This window comes from Zalophus californianus, chromosome 1 (genome assembly GCF_009762305.2).
Source record: "Zalophus californianus isolate mZalCal1 chromosome 1, mZalCal1.pri.v2, whole genome shotgun sequence".
In the NCBI taxonomy this organism is placed as follows: Eukaryota; Metazoa; Chordata; class Mammalia; order Carnivora; family Otariidae; genus Zalophus; species Zalophus californianus.
This window is the reverse complement of record NC_045595.1, coordinates 18,540,411-18,566,049: the sequence shown is the minus strand read 5'-3', so window position 1 is coordinate 18,566,049 and position 25,639 is coordinate 18,540,411. Positions and strand designations below refer to the sequence as shown.

At 47.7% G+C, this 25,639-nt stretch overlaps 2 protein-coding genes across 2 annotated transcripts; both read left to right on the top strand.

The window, feature by feature from the left end:
* Nucleotides 1-15,617: 15,617 nt before the first annotated feature.
* NICN1 (nicolin 1) lies at nt 15,618-19,175 on the top strand. Its single transcript, XM_027582344.1, has 6 exons — nt 15,618-15,867; nt 17,223-17,399; nt 17,649-17,762; nt 18,217-18,288; nt 18,624-18,728; nt 18,803-19,175. The coding sequence occupies exons 1-6, from the start codon at nt 15,736-15,738 to the stop codon at nt 18,842-18,844; spliced, it is 642 nt and encodes a 213-aa protein (XP_027438145.1). The 5' UTR covers nt 15,618-15,735; the 3' UTR covers nt 18,845-19,175.
* Nucleotides 19,176-20,362: 1,187 nt separating this feature from the next.
* AMT (aminomethyltransferase) lies at nt 20,363-25,353 on the top strand. The gene is made up of 9 exons (XM_027582343.1): nt 20,363-20,707; nt 20,809-20,976; nt 21,488-21,568; nt 22,457-22,588; nt 22,997-23,075; nt 23,380-23,525; nt 23,613-23,793; nt 24,166-24,321; nt 24,422-25,353. Exons 1-9 carry the CDS (start codon nt 20,399-20,401, stop codon nt 24,598-24,600), a joined length of 1,431 nt encoding a protein of 476 aa, XP_027438144.1. The 5' UTR covers nt 20,363-20,398; the 3' UTR covers nt 24,601-25,353.
* Nucleotides 25,354-25,639: the final 286 nt, after the last annotated feature.

Here is a 25,639-nt window from a genome sequence, read left to right as displayed (position 1 = left end):
TAAAGTTAAAAAAATCGTTGCCGGGTGCCTGGGTGGCTCAGTTAGTTGAGCGACTGCCTTCGGCTCAGGTCATGATCCTGGAGTCCCAGGATCGAGTCCCACATCGGGCTCCCTGCTAGGCAGGGAGTCTGCTTCTCCCTCTGACTCTCTTCCCTCTCGTGCTCTCTCTCATTCTCTCTCTCTCAAATGAATAAATAAAAAAATCTTAAAAAAAATCGTTGCCGTGGTGATAGTGATAATGTCTGGAAGAGACCTTTGGCAAGTTGAGGGTCCAAGGCTCAAGTGAAGAATACCATTCTGGACCTCCAGAGCCCACCTCTAGCCTGTGCCGGTCACCAGCCTTGATGGGGGAAGCCTGATTCTAATGGAAGGATGACTCCACTTCCCAGCAGGTGGCGCTGCTGTTCTATGTGTAAGGGTTGCCTGCTTAGAGCTGTTCTCATAAGGCTGGAACCTAGACCAGGCCCGGGAGACAGTGCCAAGGAGTGCAAAGCCATTTCATTCTTTCATGAATTCAGCAAACACTGACTTTTAAAAATATATATATTTTATTTACTTATTTGAGAGAGAGCGAGACAGGGGCAGAGGGAAAGGGAGAAGCCGACTCCCCGCTGAGCGGGGAGCCCGATACCTCTGGGACCCTGGGATCACGACCTGAGCCAAAGGGCAGACACTTAACCAACTGAGCCACCCAGGCACTCCTCCTTTTTTTTTTTAAGACTTTATTTTTAAGTAATCTTGAGCCCACATGGGGCTCAAACTCACAACCCTGAAATCAAGAGTCCCATGCGCCACTGACTGAGCAAGCGCCCCACCCCTGCATTATATTTCTATATTGAAAAGACACCCTCTGTTCTAGAAGGTGAGTCAGACAACATACAAATGAATAAATGTGCAATATGATGTCAGATGGGGAGCTATTGGGGCTGAGAAGTGATAGAAATGAGTGAACAAACAGGTGGAAATAAACACATGAGCCTGGAGACAACATGGAGGCTGGTGTGGTCAGAGAAGGGCAGTGAGGAGTATAAGTAAGGAGAAGAGGGCCAGTGGTACAGTTTAAAAGATTATTGCTGGGGCACCTGGGTGGTTTAGTCGATTAAGCATCAGATTGTTGATATTGGCTCAGGTTGTGATCTCAGGGTGGTGAAATTAAGCTGAGCCCCAAGGCAGGCTTGGTGCTCAGCAGGGAGTCTGCTGGAGAGTCTCCCTCTCCTTCTCCTTCTGCCCCTCCCCACTGCTTACGATTGTGCACTCCCTCTCTCAAATAAACAAATCTTTTTTAAAAAAAGATAAATAAATAGGGGCGCCTGGGTGGCTCAGTCGTTAAGCGTCTGCCTTTGGCTCGGGTCATGAGCCCAGGGTCCCGGGATCGAGCCCCACATCGGGCTCCCTGCTCCGCAGGAACCCTGCTTCTCCCTCTCCCACTCCCCCTGCTTGTGCTCTCTCTCTCGCTGTGTCTCTCTCTGTCAAATAAATAAATAAAAATCTTTAAAATATAAATAAATAAATAAATAAATTTTTAAAAAAGGAAATAAACCCTAGAGTAGTGAGTTTCACAGTTTTTAATCACAGAGCATTACACTCTTAAAATTAATGAAGACTTAAGAGAGATTTTATGTGAGTGATATCTATGGATGTTTATGATATTAGAAATTAAAACAGAAAATTTAAACTATTTGCTTATTTATTTTTATTTTTATTTTTTATTAAATTTAATATTTAAACTTTAATTTCATTTACTTTTCTTTTTTTTTAAAGATTTTATTTATTTATTTGAGAGAGAATGAGAGAGAGAGCATGAGAGGGGGGGAGGGTCAGAGGGAGAAGCAGACTCCCCGCTGAGCATGGAGCCCGATGTGGAACTTGATCCCAGGACTCCAGGATCATGACCTGAGCTGAAGGCAGTTGCTTAACCAACTGAACCACCCAGGCACCCTCATTTACTTTTCTTAGAGCATGCACACTCTTTCTCTAAAAATAAAATTAAATAAAAAATAAAGAACACTCGGGCGCCTGGGTGGCTCAGTTGGTTAAGCGACTGCCTTCGGCTCAGGTCATGATCCCGGAGTCCTGGGATTGAGTCCTGCATCGGTCTCCCTGCTCAGCAGGGAGTCTGCTTCTCCCTCTGACCCTCCCCCCTCTCATGTGCTTTCTCTCTCTCATTCTCTCTCTCAAATAAATAAATAAAATCTTTAAAAAAAAAAATAAAGAACACTCATAAAGGTAACTCAGTAAATATGAAAGGCAGTATCATTGTATTTTGGTTTGGTTTGTAACTTCTCTCTTTTTTTCTACATGATTTAAAAGTCAGGGGTGCTTTGGTCAACTCATCTTTAATAAAGCAAGAATGTCCCATGGAAAAAAGACAGTTTCTTCAATAAATGGTGTTGGGAAAACTGGAAAGCAACATGCAGAAGAATGAAACTGGACCACTTTCTTACACCATACACAAAAATAGACTCAAAATAGATGGAAGACCTAAATGTAAGACAGGAAACAATCAAAATCCTAGAGAACACAGGCAGCAACCTCTTTGACCTTGGCTACAGCAACTTCTTACTAGACACATCTCCAGAGGCAAGGGAAACAAGAGCAAAAATGAGAGGCGCCTGGGTGGCTCAGTTGGTTAAGCCACTGCCTTCGGCTCAGGTCATGATCCTGGAGTCCCGGATCGAGTCCCACATTGGGCTCCCTGCTCAGCAGGGAGTCTGCTTCTCCCTCTGACCTTCCCCTCTCTCATGCTCTATCTTATTCTCTCTCTCAAATAAATAAATAAAATCTTAAAAAAAAAAAACTTCCTTTAAAAAAAATGAACTATTGGGACTTCAAGATAAAAAGCTTCCGCACAGGGAAGAAAACAATCAACAAAACTAAAAGGCAACCTACGGGATGGAGAAGGTATTTGCAAATGACATATGGGATAAAGGGTTAGTATCCAAAATCTATAAAGAACTTACCAAATTCAACACCCCAAAAATAAATAATCCAGTCAAGAAATGAGCAGAAGACATGAACATACATTTCTCCAAAGAAGACATACAAATGGCTAACAGACACATGAAAAAATGTTCAACATCATTTATCATCAGGGAAATACAAATCAAAACCCCAATGAGATACCACCTCACTCCTGTCAGAATGGCTAAAATTAACAACTCAGGAAACAACAGATGTTGGCGAGGATGCAGAGAAAGGGGGACCCTCTTACACTGTTGGTGGGAATGCAAATTGGTGTGGCCACTCTGGAAAATAGTATGGAGGTTCCTCAAAAAGTTAAAAATAGAACTGCACTACTAGGTATTTACCCAAAGGATACAAACACACTGATTTAAAGGGGCACATACACCCCAATGTTTATAGGAGCACTATCGACAATAGCCAAATTATGAAAAGAGCCCAAATGTCCATTGACTAATGCATGGATAAAGAAAATGTGGTATATATATATATATATATATATATATACACACACACACACACATATACATATGTATATATAATGGAATATTACTCAGCCATCAAAAAGAGTGAAATCGGGTGCCTGGGTGGCTCAGTTGGTTAAGCGACTGCCTTCGGCTCAGGTCATGATCCTGGAGTCCCCGGATCGAGTCCCGCATCGGGCTCCCTGCTCAGCAGGGAGTCTGCTTCTCCCTCTGACCTTCTTACCTCTCATGTTCTCTCTCTCTACCATTCTCTCTCTCAAATAAATAAATAAAATCTTTAAAAAAAAAAACAAAAAGAGTGAAATCTTGCCATTTGCAATGACATGGATAGAACTAGAGGGTACTATGTTAATCAAAATAAGTCAGAGAAAGACAAATACCATATGACTTCACTCGTATGTGGAATTTAAGAAACAAAACAGATGAACATAAGGGAAGAGAAGGAAAAATAAAATAAGATAAAAACAGAGAGAGAGGCAAACCATAAGAGACTCTTAACTATAGAGGACAAACTGAGGGCTGCTGGAGGTGGGTGGGGGGATGGGCTAAATGGGTGATAGGCATTAAGGAGGGCACTTGTTGTGATAAGGACCGGGTGTTGTATGTAAGTGATGAATCACTAAATTCTACTTCTAAAACCAATACTACACTATAAGTTAATGAACTTGAATTTAAATAAAAACTTGGAAGATAAATAAATAAATAAATAAATAAATAAATAAATAAATAAAAGGCAGGGTGCCTGGTTGGCTCAGCTGGTAGAGCATGCGACTCTTGATCTAAGGGTTGTGAGTTCAACCCCATGTTGGGTTTAAGAGATTACTTAAAAATAAAATCTTGGGGCACCTGGGTGGATCAGTTGGTTAGGGGTTCCACATGTTATTTCAGCTCAGGTCATGATCTCATGGGTCATGAGATGGAGCCCAGGGTTGACTCTGCACTCAAGGAGGAGTCTCCTTGAGATTCTCTTCCTTTGCTCCTCCTGCCACTCACACTTGCACATGTGCTCTTTCTCTCTCAAATAAATCAATCTTCATTTTTTTAAAAGATTTTATTTATTTATTTGACAGAGAGAGAGACAGCGAGAGAGGGAACACAAGCAGGGGGAGTGGGAGAGGGAGAAGCAGGCTTCCTGCCGAGCAGGGAACCCGATGTGGGGCTCGATCCCAGGACCCTGGGCTTCTTGCTCAGTGAGGAGCCTGCTTCTCCCTCTCCCTCTGCTGCTCCCCCTGCTTGTGCTCTCTCTCTCTCTCTGACAAATAAATAAATAAAAATCTTTTAAAAAATTATAAATAAAATTTAGTTAATTTTTTTGTAGTGTACTACTTTGTTTTCCTTCTTTCCTTTTTTTATTTATTTTCTTCTTTTTTGTATAGTTGTTTTGTTTTGTTTTAAGTAAGCTCTACACCCAATGTGGGGCTCAAACTCATGACCACAAGGTTGAGTCTCATGCTCTACCCACTGAGTCAGCCAGATTCCCCTTGTATATTTTTAAACTATTTTCTTGATGGCTAACATGGGATTACAATTGACATCTTAAATTTATAACAAGTGAATTTAAATAATACCAACTTAGTTTCAACAAGTTTATAAGCACTCTATTCCTATACATCTCTGTTCCTCCCCCTTTATATTGTTATTGTCAAAAATAATCTTTATACACTTTATGACTACTGACAAATTTATAATTGTTTTATGCATTTGTTATTTTATTTTAAAAAAATTTTTTTAAAGATTTTATTTATTCATTTGACAGAGAGAGAGAGAGACAGTGAAAGAGGGAATACAAGCAGGGGGAGTGGGAGAGGGAGAAACAGGCCTCCTGCTGAGCAGGGAGCCTGACACGGGACTCAATCCCAGGACCCTGGGATCATGACCTGAGCCTAAGGCAGACGCTTAATGACTGAGCCACCCAAGCATCCTTAACTAAATTTTATAAAGGCAGAAATGGAGGAATTGAGGAACAACATCAAACATACAGAATACATACAGCTAAACGAAATGTCACAAGTAAATCCTTTATCAGTAATCACATCAAATGTAAATGAATTAAACTTTACTAGTAAAAGTTTGGAAGATTGGATTTTATTTATTTATTTTTTTAACGATTTTATTTGAGGCTCCTGGGTGGCTCAGTCGTTGATCATCTGCCTTCCGCTCGGGTCATGATCCCAGGGTCCTGGGATGGAGCCCTACATCGGGCTCCCTGCTCAGTGGAGAGCCGGCTTTTCCCTCTCCACTCCTCCTGCTTGTGTTCCCTCTCTTGCTGTGAGGGAGAAGCAGAATCTCTGCTGAGCAGGGAGCCCAATGTGGGGCTCGATCCCAGGACCCCGGGATCATGACCTGAGCCGAAGGCAGATGCTCAACAACTGAGCCACCCATGTGCCCCTGGAAGACTGGCTTTTAGAAAAGCCCAGATCTATTTATATGCTATCTATAAGAGACTCACTTTATTTTTTATTTTTTTTTAAAGATTTTATTTATTTATTTGAGAGAGAGCATGAGAGGGAAGAGGGTCAGAGGGAGAAGCCGACTCCCCGCTGATCAGGGAGCCCGATGCGGGACTTGATCCGGGGACTCCAGGATCATGACCTGAGCCGAAGGCAGTCGCTTAACCAACTGAGCCACCCAGGCGCCCAAGAGACTCACTTTAGATACAAGGACACAGAGAGGTTGAAAGTAAAAGGGTAGAAAAATATACTCCATGCAAATAGTAACCGAAAGATAGCTGGGCGGCTATATTATTATAAGACAAAATAGACTTAAGTCAAAACAGCTTACAGAGACAAAGAAATGTATTTTAATATTTATTTATTTAAGTAACCTCTACACCCAACGTGGGGTTCAAACTCACAACCCCGAGATGGAGTCACACGCTCGGGGAGCCTGGGTAACTCACTTGGTTAAGTGTCTACCTTCGGCTCAGTTCATAGTCTCCGGGTTCTGATCTCGAGCCCCGTGTCTGGCTCCCTGCTCAGTGGGGAGTCTGCTTCTCTCTCTCTCTCACCCTCTCACCTACTCTCTCTCTCTCTCTCCTCTCTCAAATGAATAAATAAAATCTTTTTAAAAATTAAAAAAAAAAAGGGTTGCATGCTCTACTGACAGAGCCAAACAGGTGCCCCAAAGAAAGAAATAATATTGATAAAATGTACAACACAGCAAGAAGATACAATTATAAACATGTACACATCTAACAACAGGGCCCCAAAATACATGAAACAAAAATAGACAGAACTGAATGGAGAAGTAGAGAGTTCTACAATAATAACTAGAAACTTTAATACTTCACTTTCAATAATGGCTAGAACAACCAGACAGAAGACCAACAAGGAGATAGAAGGCTTAGACAATGCTGTAGACCAAAGTAGACCTAACAGGATATTACAGGTACTCAAGTACAAATGGAACATTCTCCAGGATAGACCAAGGATATGTTAGTCACAAAACAAGTCCTAAGAAATTTTAGGGGCACCTGGGTGGCTCAGTCAGTTAAGGGTCCAACTTGGTTTTGGCTCAGGTCATAGTCTCATGGGTGGCAGATCAAGCCTGGCTGGGTGAGGGGGTTCCTCGCTCAGCAGGGAGTCTTCTTGAAGATTCTTTCCCTCTGCCCTCTCCCCTGTGTGAGCTCACTCGCACACATTCACTCTCTCTCTCTCAAATAAATGAATCAATCTTTAAAAAAAAAAAAAGAAAATTTAAAAGATTGAAATAACACACAGTATCTTTTCTAATCACAATGGAATTAAACTAGAAATGAATAACAGAAAGAAAACTACAAAAAAGATCACAAAATATGTGGAAATTTAAAAACATACTCTGTGATGGTTGGGGCACTTGGCTGGCTCAGTCAGTAGAGCTTGTGACCCTTGATCTCGGGGTTGTGAGTTCGAGCCCCACGTTGGGTGTATAGATTACTTAAAAATAAAATCTTAGGGGAGCCTGGGTGGTAGCTCAGTCAGTTAAGTGTCTGACTCTAGATCTCAGCTCAGATCTTGATCTGGGAGTCCATGCTGGGGGTGGAGCCTATTTAGAAAATAGTAACAATAAATTTAAAAAAAATAATAAAATAAAATCTTAACAAACAAACAACAAAAAAACATACTCTGTGATGGTTAATTTTTATACGGACCACAGAATATCTAGACATTTAGCTAAACATTATTCTGGGTGAGTGTGTTTATGAGGGTGTTTCTGGGTGAGACTAGCATTCAAATAAACTGAATAGGGGCGCCTGGGTGGCTCAGTCGTTAAGTGTCTGCCTTTGGCTCAGGTCATGATCCCAGGATCTTAGGATCAAGCCCCCATCGGGCTCCCTGCTCGGCGGGAAGCCTGCTTCTCCCTCTCCGCTCCCCCTGATTTTGTTCCCTTACTCGCTGTATCTCTCTCTGTCAAATAAATAAAATCTTTTTTAAAAATAGACTGAATAAAGCACATTTCCCTCCCTAATAAGGGTGGGCTTCATCCAATCAGTTGAAAACCTGGAAGAACAGAAATGTTTAGTAAGAGGAAACTCCTCCTGCTTGATTGCTTGAGCTGAAACATTGGTGTTTTCCAGCCTTTGGACTGGGACCGAAATACCAGCTTTTCTTGGGTCTCGAGCCTGCTAACTTTGGACTAGAATTTATACAATCAACTTCCCTGATTCTTAGGCTTTCAGACTTGAACTTAAACTGCACATTGGCTCTCCTGGGTTTCCAGCTTGCCATCTGCAGATCTTGGGGAGTTCTCAGCCTCCAAAACTGCATAAGCCAATTCCTTATTCCTCTCTCTCTCCCCATCTATGCATAATACAACATACTCAAAAAACCAAAAACAGGGGCACCTGGGGTGGCTCAGTTGGTTGAGCGACTGCCTTCGGCTCAGGTCATGATCCTGGAGTCCCAGGATCGAGTCCCGCATCGGGCTCCCTGCTCAGCGGGGAGTCTGCTTCTCCCTCTGACCCTTCCCCCTCTCATGTGCTCTCTCTCTCTCTCTCATTCTCGCTCTCTCAATAAATAAATAAATAAAATCTTTAAAAAACAAAACAAAACCAAAAACAAACCATGGGGTACCTGGCTTGCTCAGTCAGTAGAACATATGACTCTTGATCTTGGGGTTGTAAGTTCTAGCCCCACATTGGGTTGTAGAGATTACTTAAAAATAAAATCTTTAAAAACAAATATACTCAACATTTCTCTTTAACTTTCAATTTTTTTAATTATTTTTTCTGATTTTAATTCCAGGGTAGTTAATATAGGTGTTATGTTTGATTTAGGAAACAAAGGCAGGGGGTGCCTGGGGGGCTCAGTTGGTTAAGCATCTGCCTTTGGCTTGGGTCATAATCCCATGGATCGACTTGAGCCCCGAATAGGGCTCCCTGCTCAGCGGGGAGCCTGCTTCTGCTGTTCCCCCTGCTTGTGCGTGCTCTCTCTGACAAATAAATACATAAAATCTTTTATTTTTTTATTTTTTAAAAATATTTTATTTATTTATTTATTTGAGAGAGAGAATGAGATAGAGAGAGCATGAAAGGGGGGAGGGTCAGAGGGAGAAGCAAACTCCCTGCTCAGCAGGGAGCCCGATGCGGGACTCGATCCCCGGACTCCAGGATCATGACCTGAGCCGAAGGCAGTCGCCCAACCAACTGAGCCACCCAGGCACCCCATAAAATCTTTTTAAAAAATTAAAAAAAAAAGAAACAAAGGCAGAATGAAATGTAGATAAAATTAAATCTCCTTATATCCTGCAGCCCATTGACAAATACTTGTGATAAGCAGATTATAACATTCCTCCAGGATCCTGAGTCCCTTTTTAGCATATGAAAGTCCTTTTGGGGGATGCCTAGGTGGCTCAGTCAGTTAAGCATCTGCTTTCCGCTCAGGTCACCATCCCAGGGTCCTGGAATCGAGTCCCACAGGGTCCTTGTTCAGCAGGGAGCCTGCTTCTCCCTCTGCCTGTCTAACGTGGGGCTTGAACTCATGACCCTGAGATCAAAAGTCAGATGCTCTACCAACTGAGCCAACCAGGGGCCCCGTGACTGGTAATTTTTATTTATTTATTTATTTAAAAGATTTTATTTATTTATTTGACAGAGAGACACAGTGAGTGAGGGAACACAAGCAGGGGGAGTAGGAGAGGGAGAAGCAGGCTCCTCGCTGAGCAGGGAGCCCGATGCAGGGCTCGATCCCAGGACACTGGCATCATCACCTGAGCCGAAGGTAGAGGCTTAACGACTGAGCCACCCAGGTGCACCAAGACTGGTAATTTTTAATTGGATGCCAGACATTGCAAGTTTTACCTTTTTAGGTGCTGATACTATTGTGTTCCTATAAATATTTGTGCACTTTGTTCTGGGATACATTTAGGCATTTTGATAATTTTGAGGCTTGATTTTAAGCTCTTGTTAGGTGGAGTGCAAGCAGATTTTAGCCTAGGGCAAATTTTTTTTAATAGTTTATTTTATTTTTTTAAAGATTTTATTTTTATTTATTCATGAGAGACAGAGAGAGAGAGGCAAAGGGAAAAGCAGGCTCCCCGCCGAGCAGGGAGCCTGATGCGGGACTCGATCCCAGGACTCCGGGATCAGGACCTGAGCCGAAGGCAGACGCTTAACCATCTGAGCCACCCAGGCACCCAACTAGGGCAAATTTTTATCCACAACTGAAGCAATACCTTTCTAGGCACTTTGCACAATGAATTAGTGATGGAGGCAGACTGGGTCTGAGGACCCAGAGGGGGTCCTGCAGGACTAGCTAAGAGGGTCTTGGCTTCAGAAAGGATGGAAATCAGATGCGAGCCAGCAGAAGGTGAAAGCAGAGTTTATTGAAGATATATGTATATAGAATGATATGGACAGAGTGTCCAGGAAACTTTGAAAGAGCATGGGTGTCATTTTTGCTTGGGGCCTGGGGTTTTTATTGGAGATTGTGGTCTGGTGCATGTGTCTTCTTAGGCATCAGGAACTGGTTAGAAGAAGGACAGGGTCCAGTGGTCTTCAGAAGTCATTCATTTCCTGAAGTCAAGGGTCTTGGTGTCAAGGTGTTTGGTGTCAGTGGTCTTGGAGAACATTCATGATGACCCTGCCCCATCACTCCTTAGATGTGATCTATTGTGATAGAAGATTCCTAAGATATCACTATCTCTCTATCCCTTATAAGGAAGACATACATTATTTGCATTACTGGGTATGTGTAGAGTGGGGTGAGGGTGCTGGTCCTAGTAAGAATAGAAGCCAGAGCAAAGATCCTAAAGATACAAATGTAGTGATTGGAAGGGGCACCTGCACCCCAATGTTTATAGCAGCAATGTCCACAATAGCCAAACTATGGAAAGAGCCCAGATGTCCATCAACAGATGAATTGATAAAGAAGATGCAGTACACACACACACACACACACACACCACACACACACACACACACACACAGTGGAATATTATGCAGCCATCAGAAAGATGAAATCTTGGGCGCCTGGGCGGCTCAGACGTTAAGCGTCTGCCTTCGGCTCGGGTCATGATCCCAGGTTCCTGGGATCCAGTCCCGCATGGGGCTCCCTGCTCGGCGGGAAGCCTGCTTCTCCCTCTCTCCCACTCCCCTGCTTGTGTTCCTGCTCTCGCTGTCTCTCTCTGTGTCAAATAAATAAATAAAATCTTAAAAAAAAAAAAGATGAAATCTTGCCATTTGCAATGATGTGGATGGAACTAGAGGGTATTATGCTAAGCAAAATAAGTCAATCAGAGAAAGAATTATCATATGATCTCACTGATATGTGGAATTTAAGAAACAAAGCAGAGGGGCGCCTGGGTGGCTCAGTCGGTTAAGCATCTGCCTTTAGCTCAGGTCATGATCCCAGGGTCCTAGGATGGAGCCCCGCATGGGCTCCTTGCTCAGCAGGAAGCCTGCTTCTCCCTCTCCCTCTGCCTGTCACTCCCACCTGCTTGTGCTCGCTCTCTCTCTGTCAAATAAATAAATAAATAAAACCTTAAAAAAAAAAAAAAGAGCCCAGCCCTGCAGGGATCAGCCACTGACTTAAAAAAAGAAAAAAGGAAAAAAAGAAAACAAAGCAGAGGATCATAGGGGAAGAGAGGAAAAAATGAAACAAGACAAAACGAGAGAGGGAAACAAACCATAAGAGACTCTTAATCATAGGAAACAAACTGAGGGTTGCTGGAGGGGAGGGAGGTGGGGGGCTGGGGTAACTGGGTGATGGACATTGGGGAGGGTACATGTTATAAGAGCACTGGGTATTATATAAGACTGATGAGTCACAGACCTGTACCCCTGAAACAAATAATACATTGTATATTAATTGAATTTAAAAAACAAAATCCAGAGCAAAGGAAAAAACTGGCTATTTTTGTGGGGTCCCTGCAGTTTCCCTGTCTCTTAGTGTTTTGTTTTTGTTTGTTTTGTTCTGTTTTGTTTTTTACTAATGGCTGATGCAAACACAAACTTTCTGGCTCTAAGTAAGATCTGATGTTATCACCTTTTAATTCTTTTGGGTAGTTCTTTCCTTTGGCCTTGGGTGGTTTCCTCATATGCAGGTACTGATTATTACTAAGCTGAAGCCCTCAGGGGGAATCCCTTTAGAGATCTCTGGAGTCATGTCTCTGTGCAGCTCTGTCCAGTCTAGCTACTAGCCATCTCTCCCCAAACTCACAGTTTTGTCTCCTCAACTCAGGGAGTCTGACAAACTCCACCTAGGTTCCTCCTCATTGTATTTGGAAACTCTTTCCAGACAGTAAACTGGGACAATCATTGAGCTTACTTTCTTTGTTCTCCTCTCTTAGGGATCACTGTTCTGTGCTGCCTGATGGACAGTGTCTGAAAATGATTGCTTCATAGATTTTGTCTGGTTCTTTAGTTGGGTCGGGTGGGAGGGTAAATCTTTTCCCCAATTACTCCATCTTAGCTGGAAGTAGAAGTCCCTAAAATCAAACAATATGTTCATTTGGAATGTATTTATTGAGCACAATCTATGTCCAGCATGATGTTAGGAAATGTGGGATACAAGCCAACAGAATAAATTCCTGCTTACCTACTCCATGTAGCCCAGTGTGGGAGACAAGCTTTGGGGGAATGATTACATTAAAATGTGGAGAGCCTCTGACAAGGTACAATGATCGAACTTAGTCCAGGAGATCAAGAAAGTACTCCCTGAAAAATCAAAATCTAAACCAAGAACTGAGAGTAGATAGGTGGTTGGTGGTAGGGTAGAAGTGATCTAATGAGTTTCTGTGAGCAGACTAGAAGGAGAGAGTGGGCACCATTTGGGGAGGAACTGGAGTGAAGGTGCAGGTTTGGGGAAGGGAACGGGTTCGTTGTTGTTTTTTTATTAAGTTGTTTTTGTTTATTTGTTTGTTTTGTAATCTCTACGCCCAACTTGAGCTCAAATTTACAACCCCAAGATTGAGAGTCACATGCTCTTTTTTAAAATTAATTAATTAATTTTATTTTATTTATTTATTTGACAGAGAGGAGACACAGGAGAGAGGGAACACAAGTAGGGGGGATGGGAGAGGGAGAAGCAGGCTTCCCGCCGAGCAGGGAGCCCGATGTGGGGCTCCATCCCAGGACCCTGTGATCATGACCTGAGCCGAAGGTAGACGCTTAACGACTGAGCCACCCAGGCGCCCCTAGTCACATGCTCTTCTGAAGGAGCCACCCAGGTGCCCCAATAAATAAAATCTTTAAAAAAAATCATGTTTATTGAAGTATAACATAGATGCAATAAAAATGCACAAATTTTGGGCACCTGGGTGGCTCAGTTGGTTAAGCGACTGCCTTCGGCTCAGGTCATGATCCCGGAGTCCTGGGATCGAGTCCCACATCGGGCTCCCTGCTCAGCAGGGAGTCTGCTTCTCCCTCTGACCCTCTTCCCTCTCGTGCTCTCTATCTCTCATATAAATAAATAAAATCTTTAAAAAAAAATGCACAAATTTTGGGGCACCTAGCTGGCTCAGTCGGTAGAACATGCAATTCTTGATCTTGGGGTTGTGAGTTTGAGCCCTAGGTTGGGTGTAGAGATTACTTAAAAATAAAATCTTTTAAAAAATTCACAAATCTTAAGCATTCAGTTTAATAAATTTTGAAAATTGTCTATACAAATATAACTATCACCACAATCAAGTTAGGGATACTGGGGTGGCTCAGTCAGTTAGCATCTGCCTTCAGCTCAGGTCATGATCCCAGGGTCCTGGGATTGAGCCCCGCATCAGTCTCCTTGCTCAGCAGGGAGCCTGCTTCTCCCTCTGCCTGCCGTTCCCCCTGCTGTGCTCTCTCTCTCTCTCCCCCCTCTCTGACAAATAAATAAATAAAATCTTTAAAAAAATTACAAATCACCACAATCAAGTTATAGAACCTTTCCATCACCCCAAAGTATTCCCTTGTACTTCTTCATAGTCAATCCCTTCCCTTCTCTCCCTGCCCCAGGAAAAACTGTTCTGATTTATATTACTATAGATTAGCTTTGCCTTTTTTAGAATTTCATGTAAGTGGAATCATACAGTATGAACTTTTTGGGGTCCGACTTTTTTTAAAAAGATTTTCTTTATTTATTTGAGAGAGAGAGAGAGAGAACAAGAGAGAGCACGAGCAGGGTGAAGGGCAGAGGGAGAAGCAGACTCGCCACCAAGCAGGGAGCCCAATGTGGGACTTGATCCCAGGACTCCAGGATCATTATCTGAGTTGAAGGCACTTAACCGACAGAGCACCCAGGTGCCCTCAGGCCTGACTTTTTTTGCTTAACATAGTACATTTGAGATTTAGTGGTGGTGGTGCGCATACTAGCTGTTCACTCTTTTAAAAAATTTTTTGGGGGGGGCGCCTGGGTGGCTCAGTCGTTAAGCGTCTGCCTTCGGATCAGGTTGTGACCCCGGGGTCCTGGGATTGAACCCCGCATGGGGCTCCCTGCTCCGCGGTAGGCCTGCTTCTCCCTCTCCCACTCCCCCTAGTTGTGTTCCCCCTCTCGCTGTGTCTCTCTCTGTCAAATAAATACATAAAATCTTTAATAAATAAATAAATGAATAAATAAATAAATAAATAAAATCTAAAAAATTCTTTTGGTATTCATAATATTTACCATTTTACTCATTTTAAGTGTATAAGTCAGTGACATTAAGTATATTCATAATATTGTATAATCAACACCACTATTTCCAGAATTTTTTTCATCATCCTAAACAGAAACTTTGTACCTGTTAAACACTAACTTTATTTCCCTCACCCCCAGTCCCTGGCAACCTCTATTTTACTTTCTTTCTCTATGAATTCGCTTATTCTAAGTACCTCATGTAAATGGAATCATAACACAATGTTCCTTCATTATCTGTTTTCTTTTTTCACTTAGCATGATATATTCAGTGTTCACACTAAAGCATTTATCAGTTTCATTCATCCTGAAGGCTGAGTAATTCCATTGTATGTATATACCACCATTTGTTTACCCACTCATATGTTGATAGATACTTGGATTTGCTCATTTTTTTTTTTATTGCTAAGCAGTATTCCATTGTATGGATACACCACAATTAGTTTATTTGTTCATCTCATGGACATTTGGATTATTTCCTATTTCTGGCTATTAAGAACAGTCCTTGAGCGGGCCTATGCATTCATTTCTCTTGGGTAAATACTTAGGAGTACAATGGCCGGATCACATTGTAGGCATGAATTTAGTTTTTAAAGAAATGCCAAGCTTCTTCAAAATGGTTGGAAATTATCAATGGACCACTCCACATCCTGGTCAGTCTTTAATTTTAGCCTCTTCCTTGGGGTTGTGGAGTTCTGATTAGAATGTCCCTGATTAGAATGTCCCTTAATAATCGTATTAAGCATCTTTTCGTGGGTTTATTCGCTATTTAGACTCTTTTGTGACTTATCTGTTCAAATCCTTTGTCCATAAAAAAAGGGGGGGTGTTCATACCTATTTTTTGGAATTAATGTCTGCCGGGCACTATGCTCATTAGTGCTCAGGGCTTTATCTGCTTTAACTAACCGCCGCCCCGCACAGCGGTAGTAACGGAGCAAGATTGGCTGGCGGAGAAGGGTCGGGATCGCTCAGATACCGAAGGGTTCGGACGTTTCTGGGCAGGGCCCACAGCTCTTGAAGGCTCCCGCCATGATTGGCTGAAAGAGCACTTCCTCAGGCACTTCCGACTCCCGGCCAGCCCAGAGCATCAGTAATTGGCTGAGCTGGCCCAGCGCGAGTCTTTCCGGGAGTTGTAGTTCTTGGAGCTCTGCTGGGGACGCCGGGAAGGACCAGTGGTCAGAGGCCAGGAGCGGCAGTTGGGCTTGGTCGAGGCTGCTGACGCTATGTCCCGCGTGTCGGTGCCCTGCCATGTGAAAGGCACGGTGGCCCTGCAGGTGGGCGACGTGCGAACCTCCCAAGGCCGGCCTGGTGTGCTGGTCATCGATGTCACCTTCCCCAGCGTCGCGCCCTTCGAGGTGAGCAAGCCCCGTGGGCGCGACCGGGGCTCCTGGGCGGGGCTGACCTGGGAACTCGGGCGTGTCCCAGGCATTTAATCTTTTACCGAAAGACTCTGCAGCGTCCTCGCCCTTGCAAATCAGTTAACCATTCATTTATTACTTCAGTAAACACATATTTACTAGAATGCAGTTTTCTGTCCTGTTCTCTTCAACGACTCTCCCCGATGTCCAGGACAGCGCAGGCGTAGAAGTGCCAAGATAGTAGGGTGATGCTGGAAATACAATTGTGAACCAAACAGAGGTGAAAGGTCATTTTGTTCCTGGCCACTGGGCTGGGGATCATTAGACAATGAGTTACCCCCAAACCTGCTCCTGCCCATTCTCTACAGTCCCTGCTGGAGGTCAGGATCATCCCAATGGCGCCAATCTCCAGTTGCCCGTCCACATCTGCGGGCAGAGTGACTGACACTACAAGACCTCAGCACAGAGAACAAAGTCCACTTTCTGATGGCTTGGCATTTAGAGCCACTCTGTTTGTGCCCTGCCTGCCTTTTGACCCCATGCACTTTGTCCCATAGTATGTGGTCCTCTGCCAAGCTGTTCCTTACCATAAGCTGGGAAACTTCATTAAGGGCCCAACCCTGTAAATACTGATTCATTAGGTCTGGGGTGGAGCCTGTACATTTATATTAAAAACAAAAAAACAAAAAACAAACCTTATTTGGGTGATTCTGATGAGTGTCCAGTGATGAGAACTACTGTAGCCATGCTGAATCTCTGCTGTTTCATCCTTTGGTGCCCCTTTGCTTATGATAATTTTTTTTTTTTTAAGATTTTTATTTATTTATTTGACAGAGAGCGAGAGAGACAGTGAGAGAGGGAACACAAGCAGGGGGAGTGGGAGAGGGAGAAGCAGGCTTCCCACGGAGCAGGGAGCCCGATGCAGGGCTCCATCCCGGGACCCTGGGATCATGACCTGAGCCGAAGGCAGATGCTTAACGACTGAGCCACCCAGGCGCCCCTGCTTGTGATACTTTTACACTCTCTCTGTCCCAGTCCACTTGGTGAACTCCTCCTTCTTGAGGCCTCACTTGTACATTTTCTGCCTTCTCCAGAGTTAAGGTTCTGGCAGCATCTTAGACTTGTGAAAAAGATCTGTGGTCATGGTTTATTTGCATGACCTGCTCATTTGGACTGTGAGCTCTTCTAGGAAAGTGAAATTGTCTTTGGGCCCCGGTGGATGCTTGTTGAAATTGCTAGATTGGTAGATGAGTACCTTCCTAAGGGGAGGAGGAGATGGTACATGGTACATTTGAGCCTCTCAGGCCTCGGGCCTGGGTTTGATTTATTATGGTGGGTTGTGTGTGCTCTAGTTACAGGAGATCATGTTTAAGAATTACTACACAGCCTTTCTGAGCATCCGTGTTCGCCAGCACAGCTCACCGCACACACCGGCCAAGTGGGTGACTTGCCTGCGGGACTACTGCCTCATGCCCGACCCGCACAGTGAGGAGGGAGCCCAGGAGTATGTATCGTTGTTCAAGCACCAGGTCAGAGGGGACTCAGCATGGCTAGGGAAGTCCAGATGAGGGCTCTCAGGGGGCCTGGGGATTGGACCAGGATATCTGGAGGGAAGAGGGGAGGTAAGGCTGGCCTGGGCTTGTACCTTGGAGGGATTACTGTTCTTTCCTTCCTAAAGGCCTGGGGAGGCAGTGTTTTGGGTCACTGCTGATTGGGTGGCTCTTGGGCAGTGAGCTAGGACCTCGCTGGGTCCTTGTGTGTGTGTGTATCTATGTCAGATGCTGTGTGACATGGCCAGAGTACTGGAGCTGCGCCTGATTCTGCGACAGCCATCACCACTGTGGGTGTCTTTCACAGTGGAGGAACTGCAGATTTACCAGCAGGGACCAAAGGTAAGTGGCCAGCTCAGGGCTGTTGGTTGGCCCTTTCTCTAGGAGGCTCTTAGCTATGGCTAGGAGAGCTGGGTGTGGGGCTGGGAGTGGATGGTAGGACTCAGAAGGAAACTAGCCAGGAGGGAATGTTGGAAGCTAAGGGTGAGCGGTGAGGTCATGTCCTCATATCCCCTGACCTTTGAGGCCACCTGCCTCTCTCAGAGCTTGAGCCTTCAAGTGCTGGGAGATGCTTCTGTTCCTTGTGTTCCTGGGGCCTTCTGCATAGCAGAAGAGCTTAGGTAGTTTCTAAGCTCTTAGATAGTCTGACTGCCCCTTAGACCTCATGGACCCCTGAACAGGGCCTTCTCAGTGTTTGAAGCTCAGGTGCCCTTCTCTTTTCTCTGAGGACCTTGGAATCTGGTCCTAGGGCTTTTCCACTCTGCCTCCTTCAGGGCTGTATGCCTTTGCTTTGCAGAGTCCCTCCATGACCTTCCCCAAGTGGCTCTCCCACCCAGTGCCTTGTGAGCAGCCTGCTCCCCTCATTGAGGTAAGCCCTCATCGTGAGTCAGAACCATGTGTGAAAAGCTCTTGTGTCCAGCACAGGCCCAGGTGGGCCTCTTTCTACAAGAATTTGGGGCTGGACCCAGGGCCCTTTGTTCACTTTGTGCAATCTTCCTCTTGGGTGGTCCTTGGGATTTGAGGCATATCTGAATGGGGCTGGGCTGCCTCCTGCACATCGGGCCCCAACCTCATGTTTTGCAAGTCATCTGGGAATGTTACTGGTCTCAGTTGGAGGGCCCCATAGCCCAACTTGGTCTCCCTGGAGCTTTAAGGGCACTGCTGGGGGATACCCATGGCCACTGACCCCTCCTTCTGGAGCAGGGTCTCCCAGACCCCAGCAGGGTATCCTCTGAGGTGCAGCAGATGTGGGCGCTGACAGAGATGATCCGGGCCAGTCACACCTCCACAAGGATCGGCCGCTTTGATGTGAGTGATTGCTTCCCTCTGCTTTGCTCCCTTTGCCCTGAGCGGGTCAGATCTGATGGTCTTTTGTTTTGCAGGTGGATGGCTGTTACGACCTGAACTTGCTCTCCTACACTTGAACTGTGGCTGTTAGCCAAGATGTTGGCCTTCCGTGCCCACCCAGACCCGGTTTGGGCCACCAGAGGCTGGAGTGCTTTCCCTGTGCATTCTGAGTGTTGCCTGCATGCTCACTGGGTCTGGGCCACGTTCACAGATTCAAGATTCCTGAGGGCTCACTGTGTTGCTTCAGCATGAGCTCTCGGCAGGGGTGTACTCTGCCCTCATCCGACTGTAACCCAAAACTCCTTTTCCTAACCCTAAAAACATTTCAGTTCTACATACTAAGAATCCCCTTGTGCCCTCTGCTCCTTCTGCCAAAATGCACATTTCAGACTCCTGCCTGCTCCTTCACCCTGAGTGCAGTGGGTTGGGGTGACCTACTAAACCTGCTCTAGCTGTTGCTAGAAGGCTGCTGTAGCCATTGCACTCATGTAGTTTGGAAGCTTGAGGGAAAAACAGGAGCCCATTTCTTCCTTCTGCGCCCTCTAGTGGTCTTCTTTCCCTTTGTGTTATGCCCCTAAGAAGAAATTTCCTGTCTTAACTCCTGCTGCCTGCCTAGGGAGCAAAGCTGGGGATTTGAGCAGCCTGAACCCCTTGGTCCCTGAGCTCGCTCCTGGATGTGTGTTCAAATGGGTCTGCCCATCCAGCCTGGGCAGGTGCCTCCGGCAAGGCCAGGGTGCGAGAATGAGTTCCAGGACCTTTGTGCCCAATGCACGTTCTTGTCCATTTTCCCAGCTGCCCCCTTCCAAGAGTCATGCTCAGTGTGATGAAAGATCAGCCTTGGTAGGGTGTGGGTCCAGGTGAGCGCTCTCAGAGAGGCTGAGGTCTGGTACAACCCCAGGCCTGCTGCTGAATAAGGCAGGCTGCTCTTATGAGAAAGTCTTCCTTTTCCGTTTTTTCCTGGCCTTGCCCCCCCCGCCCCGGGGCTATGATGCAGCAGTACTGTAACTCGTGCTAGACCTGGAAAACTGGACCTCTGTGGGGCTCAACAGCTTTCTGGAAGGTCAGCCCCCTGTGGTGGCCACCCTCTGCTCGTACCAGAGTTCTTGCAGGTGTTGCCCGCATGGTCATTTACTTCGCCCCATTCGGCTTCTGTTAAGAGGGTAATGACCACAATCCTGTACTCAGGGAGTAGCAGCCCTCAGAGTGTGAAAGAGAGAATGTGTGTGTGTAAGAGAGTGGGGGGAGGTCCCTGGGGCGGTGGTGGGGACTGTGCTTCATTCATACCCAGCACAGGGCCTAGTGGGCAGCAAGATCAATAAATACTTGTGGAAAGCAAGACTACTGGCTACCTGTGTCCTCCCAGTGGGAAAGCCGGAGACCCTCACTAGAAGCCAGATTACTGATGTGCTCCGCCTGCCAGGCCGGCTCCACCCTCCTGCGTCTTCTCCACCCCCTCCCCTCCTCCCACGTGACCCTACACTCCTGATGTCCTGAATGCGCAATTCAGGCCTTTTGGCCCTTTATAGAACTTTGACCTTCTGGAGGCAGGGCAGTCAGCAAGGGGAGGTCTAGCCCCTAGCTCTGTCTCAGAGCAGCTTAACTGGTTTGGACTGCCTAATCGGCCCTGGAAGATGAACTGGAAGTGCCTGGGGCTGTTTCCCTACAGATTGGAGTCACTGCACACTGAAAGCCCCGCCTGCCCTTGGGGCTGCCTGCCTTTGGGGCTGCCCGCCCCTTCTGATCCCCTTTGTGGGAGAGAGACCTGTCCAAGCAGAGCCAGGACTACATCTCCCAGCGTGCCTGGCAGAGTGGTGGCCTCTGTGTGCCGGCTGCACCGGTTGCGGGCAACAATGCAGCGGGCAGTGAGCATGGTGGCCCATCTGGGCTTGCAGCTGCGGGTGCTCCCGTCGGCCCTGGGCCGTCTGTTCAGTTGTGCACAGGTGGGATCGAGGGTTCCGGGGCATTGTGCCAGTTTTGGAGGTGGGGGAGGGAGGAGGGTGGAGGCCGGGACACTGGTGGCCCTGAACCCGGCCACCCGCAGGACGTGCTCCGCAGGACACCACTCTATGACTTCCACCTGGCTCATGGCGGGAAGATGGTGGCGTTTGCAGGCTGGAGTCTGCCTGTGCAGTACCGGGACAGCCACGTGGACTCACACCTGCACACACGCCGGCACTGCTCGCTCTTTGACGTGTCCCACATGCTGCAGGTGAGCCAGGGGAGCACACCAGCTGCCCGATCAGGGCTTCCTCCCCGTCTACAGTGGTGCAACCCTTGGCTTTGTGGGGAGCTGGATTCCAAGGGCCACCATCCTCGCAGAAGAGGTAGGTCCCCGGTGTCATAGACTATGGCCCCCAGGAAATGAACTCAGAGGGTCTCTTGGTTGTCTCCTCTTCAATCTCTTCAGCCTGCTCCCACTCAGTGGTGTGTGCCTCTGTGTCCTGGGTTCCCCAGGGCTGGCGCCCATTCCCATCGACTCTCCTGGGTGTTGGTTTGGAAAAGGCGGTATTTCAGGATGGTGCTGGGCCCTTTCAAGTTCCCTAACCTCCCCCACTGCACTCTCTCTGTAGTGGCGGAGGTGGGGGAATCGGAAGGTGGGGCTCTGCCATCTGCAGAATCAAAGGACTTCTCAGGCATTTTGGCTGAGTCGGACCGGATTGTGAACTGCAGGGAGGGTGCCTCCTTGCCCAGTGGCCTGAGGTTTTTGATCTCTTTCCCAGACCAAGATACTTGGTTGTGATCGGGTGAAGCTGATGGAGAGTCTAGTGGTTGGAGATATTGCAGAGCTAAGGCCAAACCAGGTGGGTCCCTCTTCTCTCGTATTTCTGCTCAGTGGGTGTTCTTAGTCTTAAGCCAGGAAATGGGAGGGGTGGGGGCGCAGCCAAGGCTCAGACACAGCATCTCAGGGCTTGCAGTCTTGGGGGATGGGGTCCCTGAGTCATGTCCAGATGTCCAGTTGTCTGCAGGGAGGGGGCTTATTCCGTCCTTAACCACATCAGGCTGGAAAGCCAGAAACCCAGGTTTATGTCCTGTTTTGTGACCTTCCATGCTGTCAGACCCCTTGCAATGCAAAGGTAGTCCCTAATCCAGCAGCCTCATCATCACCAAGAGCTTGTTAGGAATACACTCTCAGGCCCTGCTCCAGACCTGCTGAATCAGAACCTGCGTTTTAACAAGATCCCCAGGTGATTCATGTGATCTCGCAACCTCAGGCTGTGTCCATCCGGTGGGGAGGCTGTGAAGCCAGCCTCACGGTATTTTGGAGTATTGCTGTGGCACTCATGGGATCACCAGGAAGGACTTTGAAGTCTCTGCCTTGGGGTTTGGGGCATGGACTGAGTTGTCTCAGGTCTGGGTGGGATGAAGCAAGTCCTAGATGTCCTGGATTAAGTGTGAAGTGGGGCTATCAGTACTGAGTGGGGAGAAGTGCAGAGGCCCCACCAGGTCAGGGAGGTCTCCCAAGATGGGGAAGGGGAAAAACACTTTTCTCAGTGCATGAGGATCAAAAACCCTGGGCTGGGCAGGGGCCTGGGCTTACCTAGCCTTGCTCCTTGCTCCTCCTCCCCTCCCAGCCCTTTGCCTGAAGGTTCATGAATTTGTGGTGGCTGAGTGGGCCAGGGGTGTGTCTGACTTATTCTTGACCTGAGCCTCCTGGACCTGGAGGCAAAGATGTTCCACTTTGGCACTAGGGGACACTGTCGCTGTTTACCAATGAGGCTGGAGGCATCTTAGATGACTTGATTGTGACCAACACCTCTGAGGGGTACCTGTATGTGGTATCCAACGCTGGCTGCTGGGACAAGGATGTGGCTCTCATGCAGGTATGGCTCCTCTGTGTTCTAGGTAACCTGTCTTCTTTGCTCACAGAGCAGCATCCTTGTTGTCCAGGACAGACTTGGCAGGGACAAGGGGCTCAGACAATGGGTCTTTGAGTGAGTGAACAGCAGGCCAGAGTGGGCCCTCCATGGAGAATGCCAGGTTTCAGTGATGGGGGGAGTAGGGAAGGTGAGACTGGCCCCGGTTCCCAAGCATCCTCTGGTGAAGGTGCAGGCTGGAGCCCGATGTGAACACTGGCAGACCTGGGCTTGGGTCATTCTTACCGCTTAGTTATATGACCTTGTAAGATGGAACCCAGCCTACTCTGCCTTAGCTCTTCAGCTCTCAGCCCGCAGTAGGTGCTCAGTAAGTGGTCCCAGAAGCTCATGTGGTGTTTCTGTCTTTCCTTTCAGGACAAGGTCAGGGAGCTTCAGAACATGGGCAGTGACGTGAGCCTGGAGGTGGTAGATAATGCCTTGCTAGCCCTGCAAGGTGAGCAGGCCAGGCTAGGGTTGGAGCCGACCTTTGCCTTGCTGGCTTTTTTGACTGCTCAGCACAGGGGCCATTCCAGGAGGGAGGTGTGGATGGTGTCATATTTGTGTGCCATAATTCTGAGTTTGCAGTTAGGCCCTCCCTCCACCTGCTACAAGGCTCAGGGCCTGTGGGCGAGAGCATCTCTCCGACCTGCAGAGTAGGACTTGCTCAGGGCTTATTCTGGCCCCTGAGTAGGGGCTGTGGTCCAGCTTTGAGGGGAAACTGGGACCTGGACACTGGGTCACTGGCTTCCTGGGCCTAGGCCCCACTGCGGCGCAGGTTTTGCAGGCTGGTGTGGCAGATGACCTGAGGAAATTGCCCTTCATGACCAGTGCTGTGATGGAGGTGTTTGGTGTGTCCGGCTGCCGTGTGACCCGCTGTGGCTACACAGGGGAGGACGGTGTGGAGGTATGTCGTCAAAAAGTGGGTGTAGGGTAGTGTAGGGCACAGGACTCTGGAGCCAGTTGCCCGCCTGCTCTCTGGTGTCGCATGTAGATCTCGGTGCCGGCGGCAGCAGCAGTCCACCTGGCAACAGCTCTGCTGGAAAACCCAGAGGTGAAGCTGGCGGGGCTGGCGGCCCGGGACAGCCTGCGCCTGGAGGCAGGCCTCTGCCTGTATGGGAGTGACATCGATGAACACACCACACCTGTAGAAAGCAGCCTCAGCTGGACATTGGGTGAGTTGGGCTAGCACTCAGGGATAGAATCCCGAAGACTGGAGTGGCCAGCCCATGACTACTCCCAAGGCTGTGTACCCTGGAGCAAGTGACTCAGCCTCCCTAAGCCTCCTTTCCCTGAAGGTTTGATTGTGGCTTTGCCCATTAGACGCTGAGGATCTTCAGCAGGCTGAGGTGGGCAGCACAGCCTCTAAGACCTGGGGACGGGACATGGGTGGCTGACTGCATTGCAGGGGAGAAATGGGGCTTGGGGGAACCTGAGCAAAGGGCCCTCACTGCTGGATGGATGTTACTTGGGGTCCTTGTAACTAGGACCTCCTGTGGCCGGGGGTCTTATGGACTGTGGCTTAATCCTGGTGTGTCATGCTTCAGGGAAGCGCCGCCGAGCTGCCATGGATTTCCCTGGAGCCTCAATCATTGTTGCCCAGCTGAAGGGCAAGGTGCAGCGGAGACGTGTGGGATTAATGTGCGAGGGGGCACCGATGCGGGCGCACAGTCCCATCCTGAATATGGAGGGCACTGTGATTGGTAGGTGGACCAGAAAAGTTGGAGAGCCCTTGTCCCTTCCCCAGGAAGGTGGGCATCAGACTGGCATGGTGATGCTGACGTATGGCCTCTGCTCACACAGGTTCTGTGACCAGTGGCTGCCCCTCTCCCTGCCTGAAGAAGAATGTGGCCATGGGTTATGTGCCCTGTGAGTACAGTCGGCCAGGTACCCCACTGCTGGTAGAGGTGCGGCGGAAGCAGCAAATGGCTGTGGTCAGCAAGATGCCTTTTGTGACCACAAATTATTATACCCTCAAGTGAAAGTGGCTTGGGACAGGGCCCTTCCCATCCAGGAGACTGGACCTGAGGGCATTCTACAAGGGCTAGTCAGGAAGCTGAGACCGAATACATTGGGGGTAGGTGGCTAGGGTGGAGGTTGGTTCTGGTTGTCTGGTTGAGGGGGGCCCATACCACCTGTTCCCACCCACCTCCTGTGCCTCTCTAACTTTAAGACCCCATTTCGGAGCAAGGGACCAGCTCATGCAATGTCAGCCTGTGGTCCCATGGACCCCATTCTTGTCTGCCTGCCGGAGGGCTGTGGGAAGCTTTAGTTCTGGCTTCTGTCCCTTACACTCTGCCAGGTGCTGGCTGTGGAGCAGAGGCTCACATTTAGGGAGGGGATAAGGCCTGCCCAGCCTACCTCACCATGGTTTCTCACACTGCAAGGGGCTTATTACCTTGGGTCATGCCAGCCATCTCCTTCAGTTTACTTTCCATGAATGCAGACTGGGGCCTCTCCCTGGATAGGAATGATTCCTGACTCACCGAGGGCTGGCCCTGTAGGGCTGCTGTGCCTGTGTAAACTCGGAGACAGCTGAGGAGGCACAGACTCACTCTTCCACATTACCAAGTTAGCCCAGCCTGCTGCCCAGTAGTAAACCATGCCAGGCTCACCACCTGTCCTGAGCCCCAGGGCTGTTGTAGGACAGGCGGGGCCTTCTCCTGGACTTGACTTACCCTGGCTGCCCTTTGCCCCTGGGGCCCATTACTGGACTCCACTGACTTCTAAAAAAACATTAAACGAGCTTCCTTTTCTTCTTGATTGCCAGTGTCTAGCTTCATTGTCCTTTGTCCACATGGTTCCTGGGGTGCCAGCCCAATGTCTGCTTGCCTGGCCTCTGAGGCAGGCTCAGAGTGGGTTCCCCCTGAGAGGGGCAGGTCTATAAAAACTAATGATAGTGCCCCTCCCTGTCAGGCACTCACCACTGCTCCTCTAGGAAGCTGGTATCACCTCTCCACCTCTGCAAGTCGTTGCATTCTGGGCGCTGAGGGGCAATGTTCCCTCTCCAGTCTCCCCTGT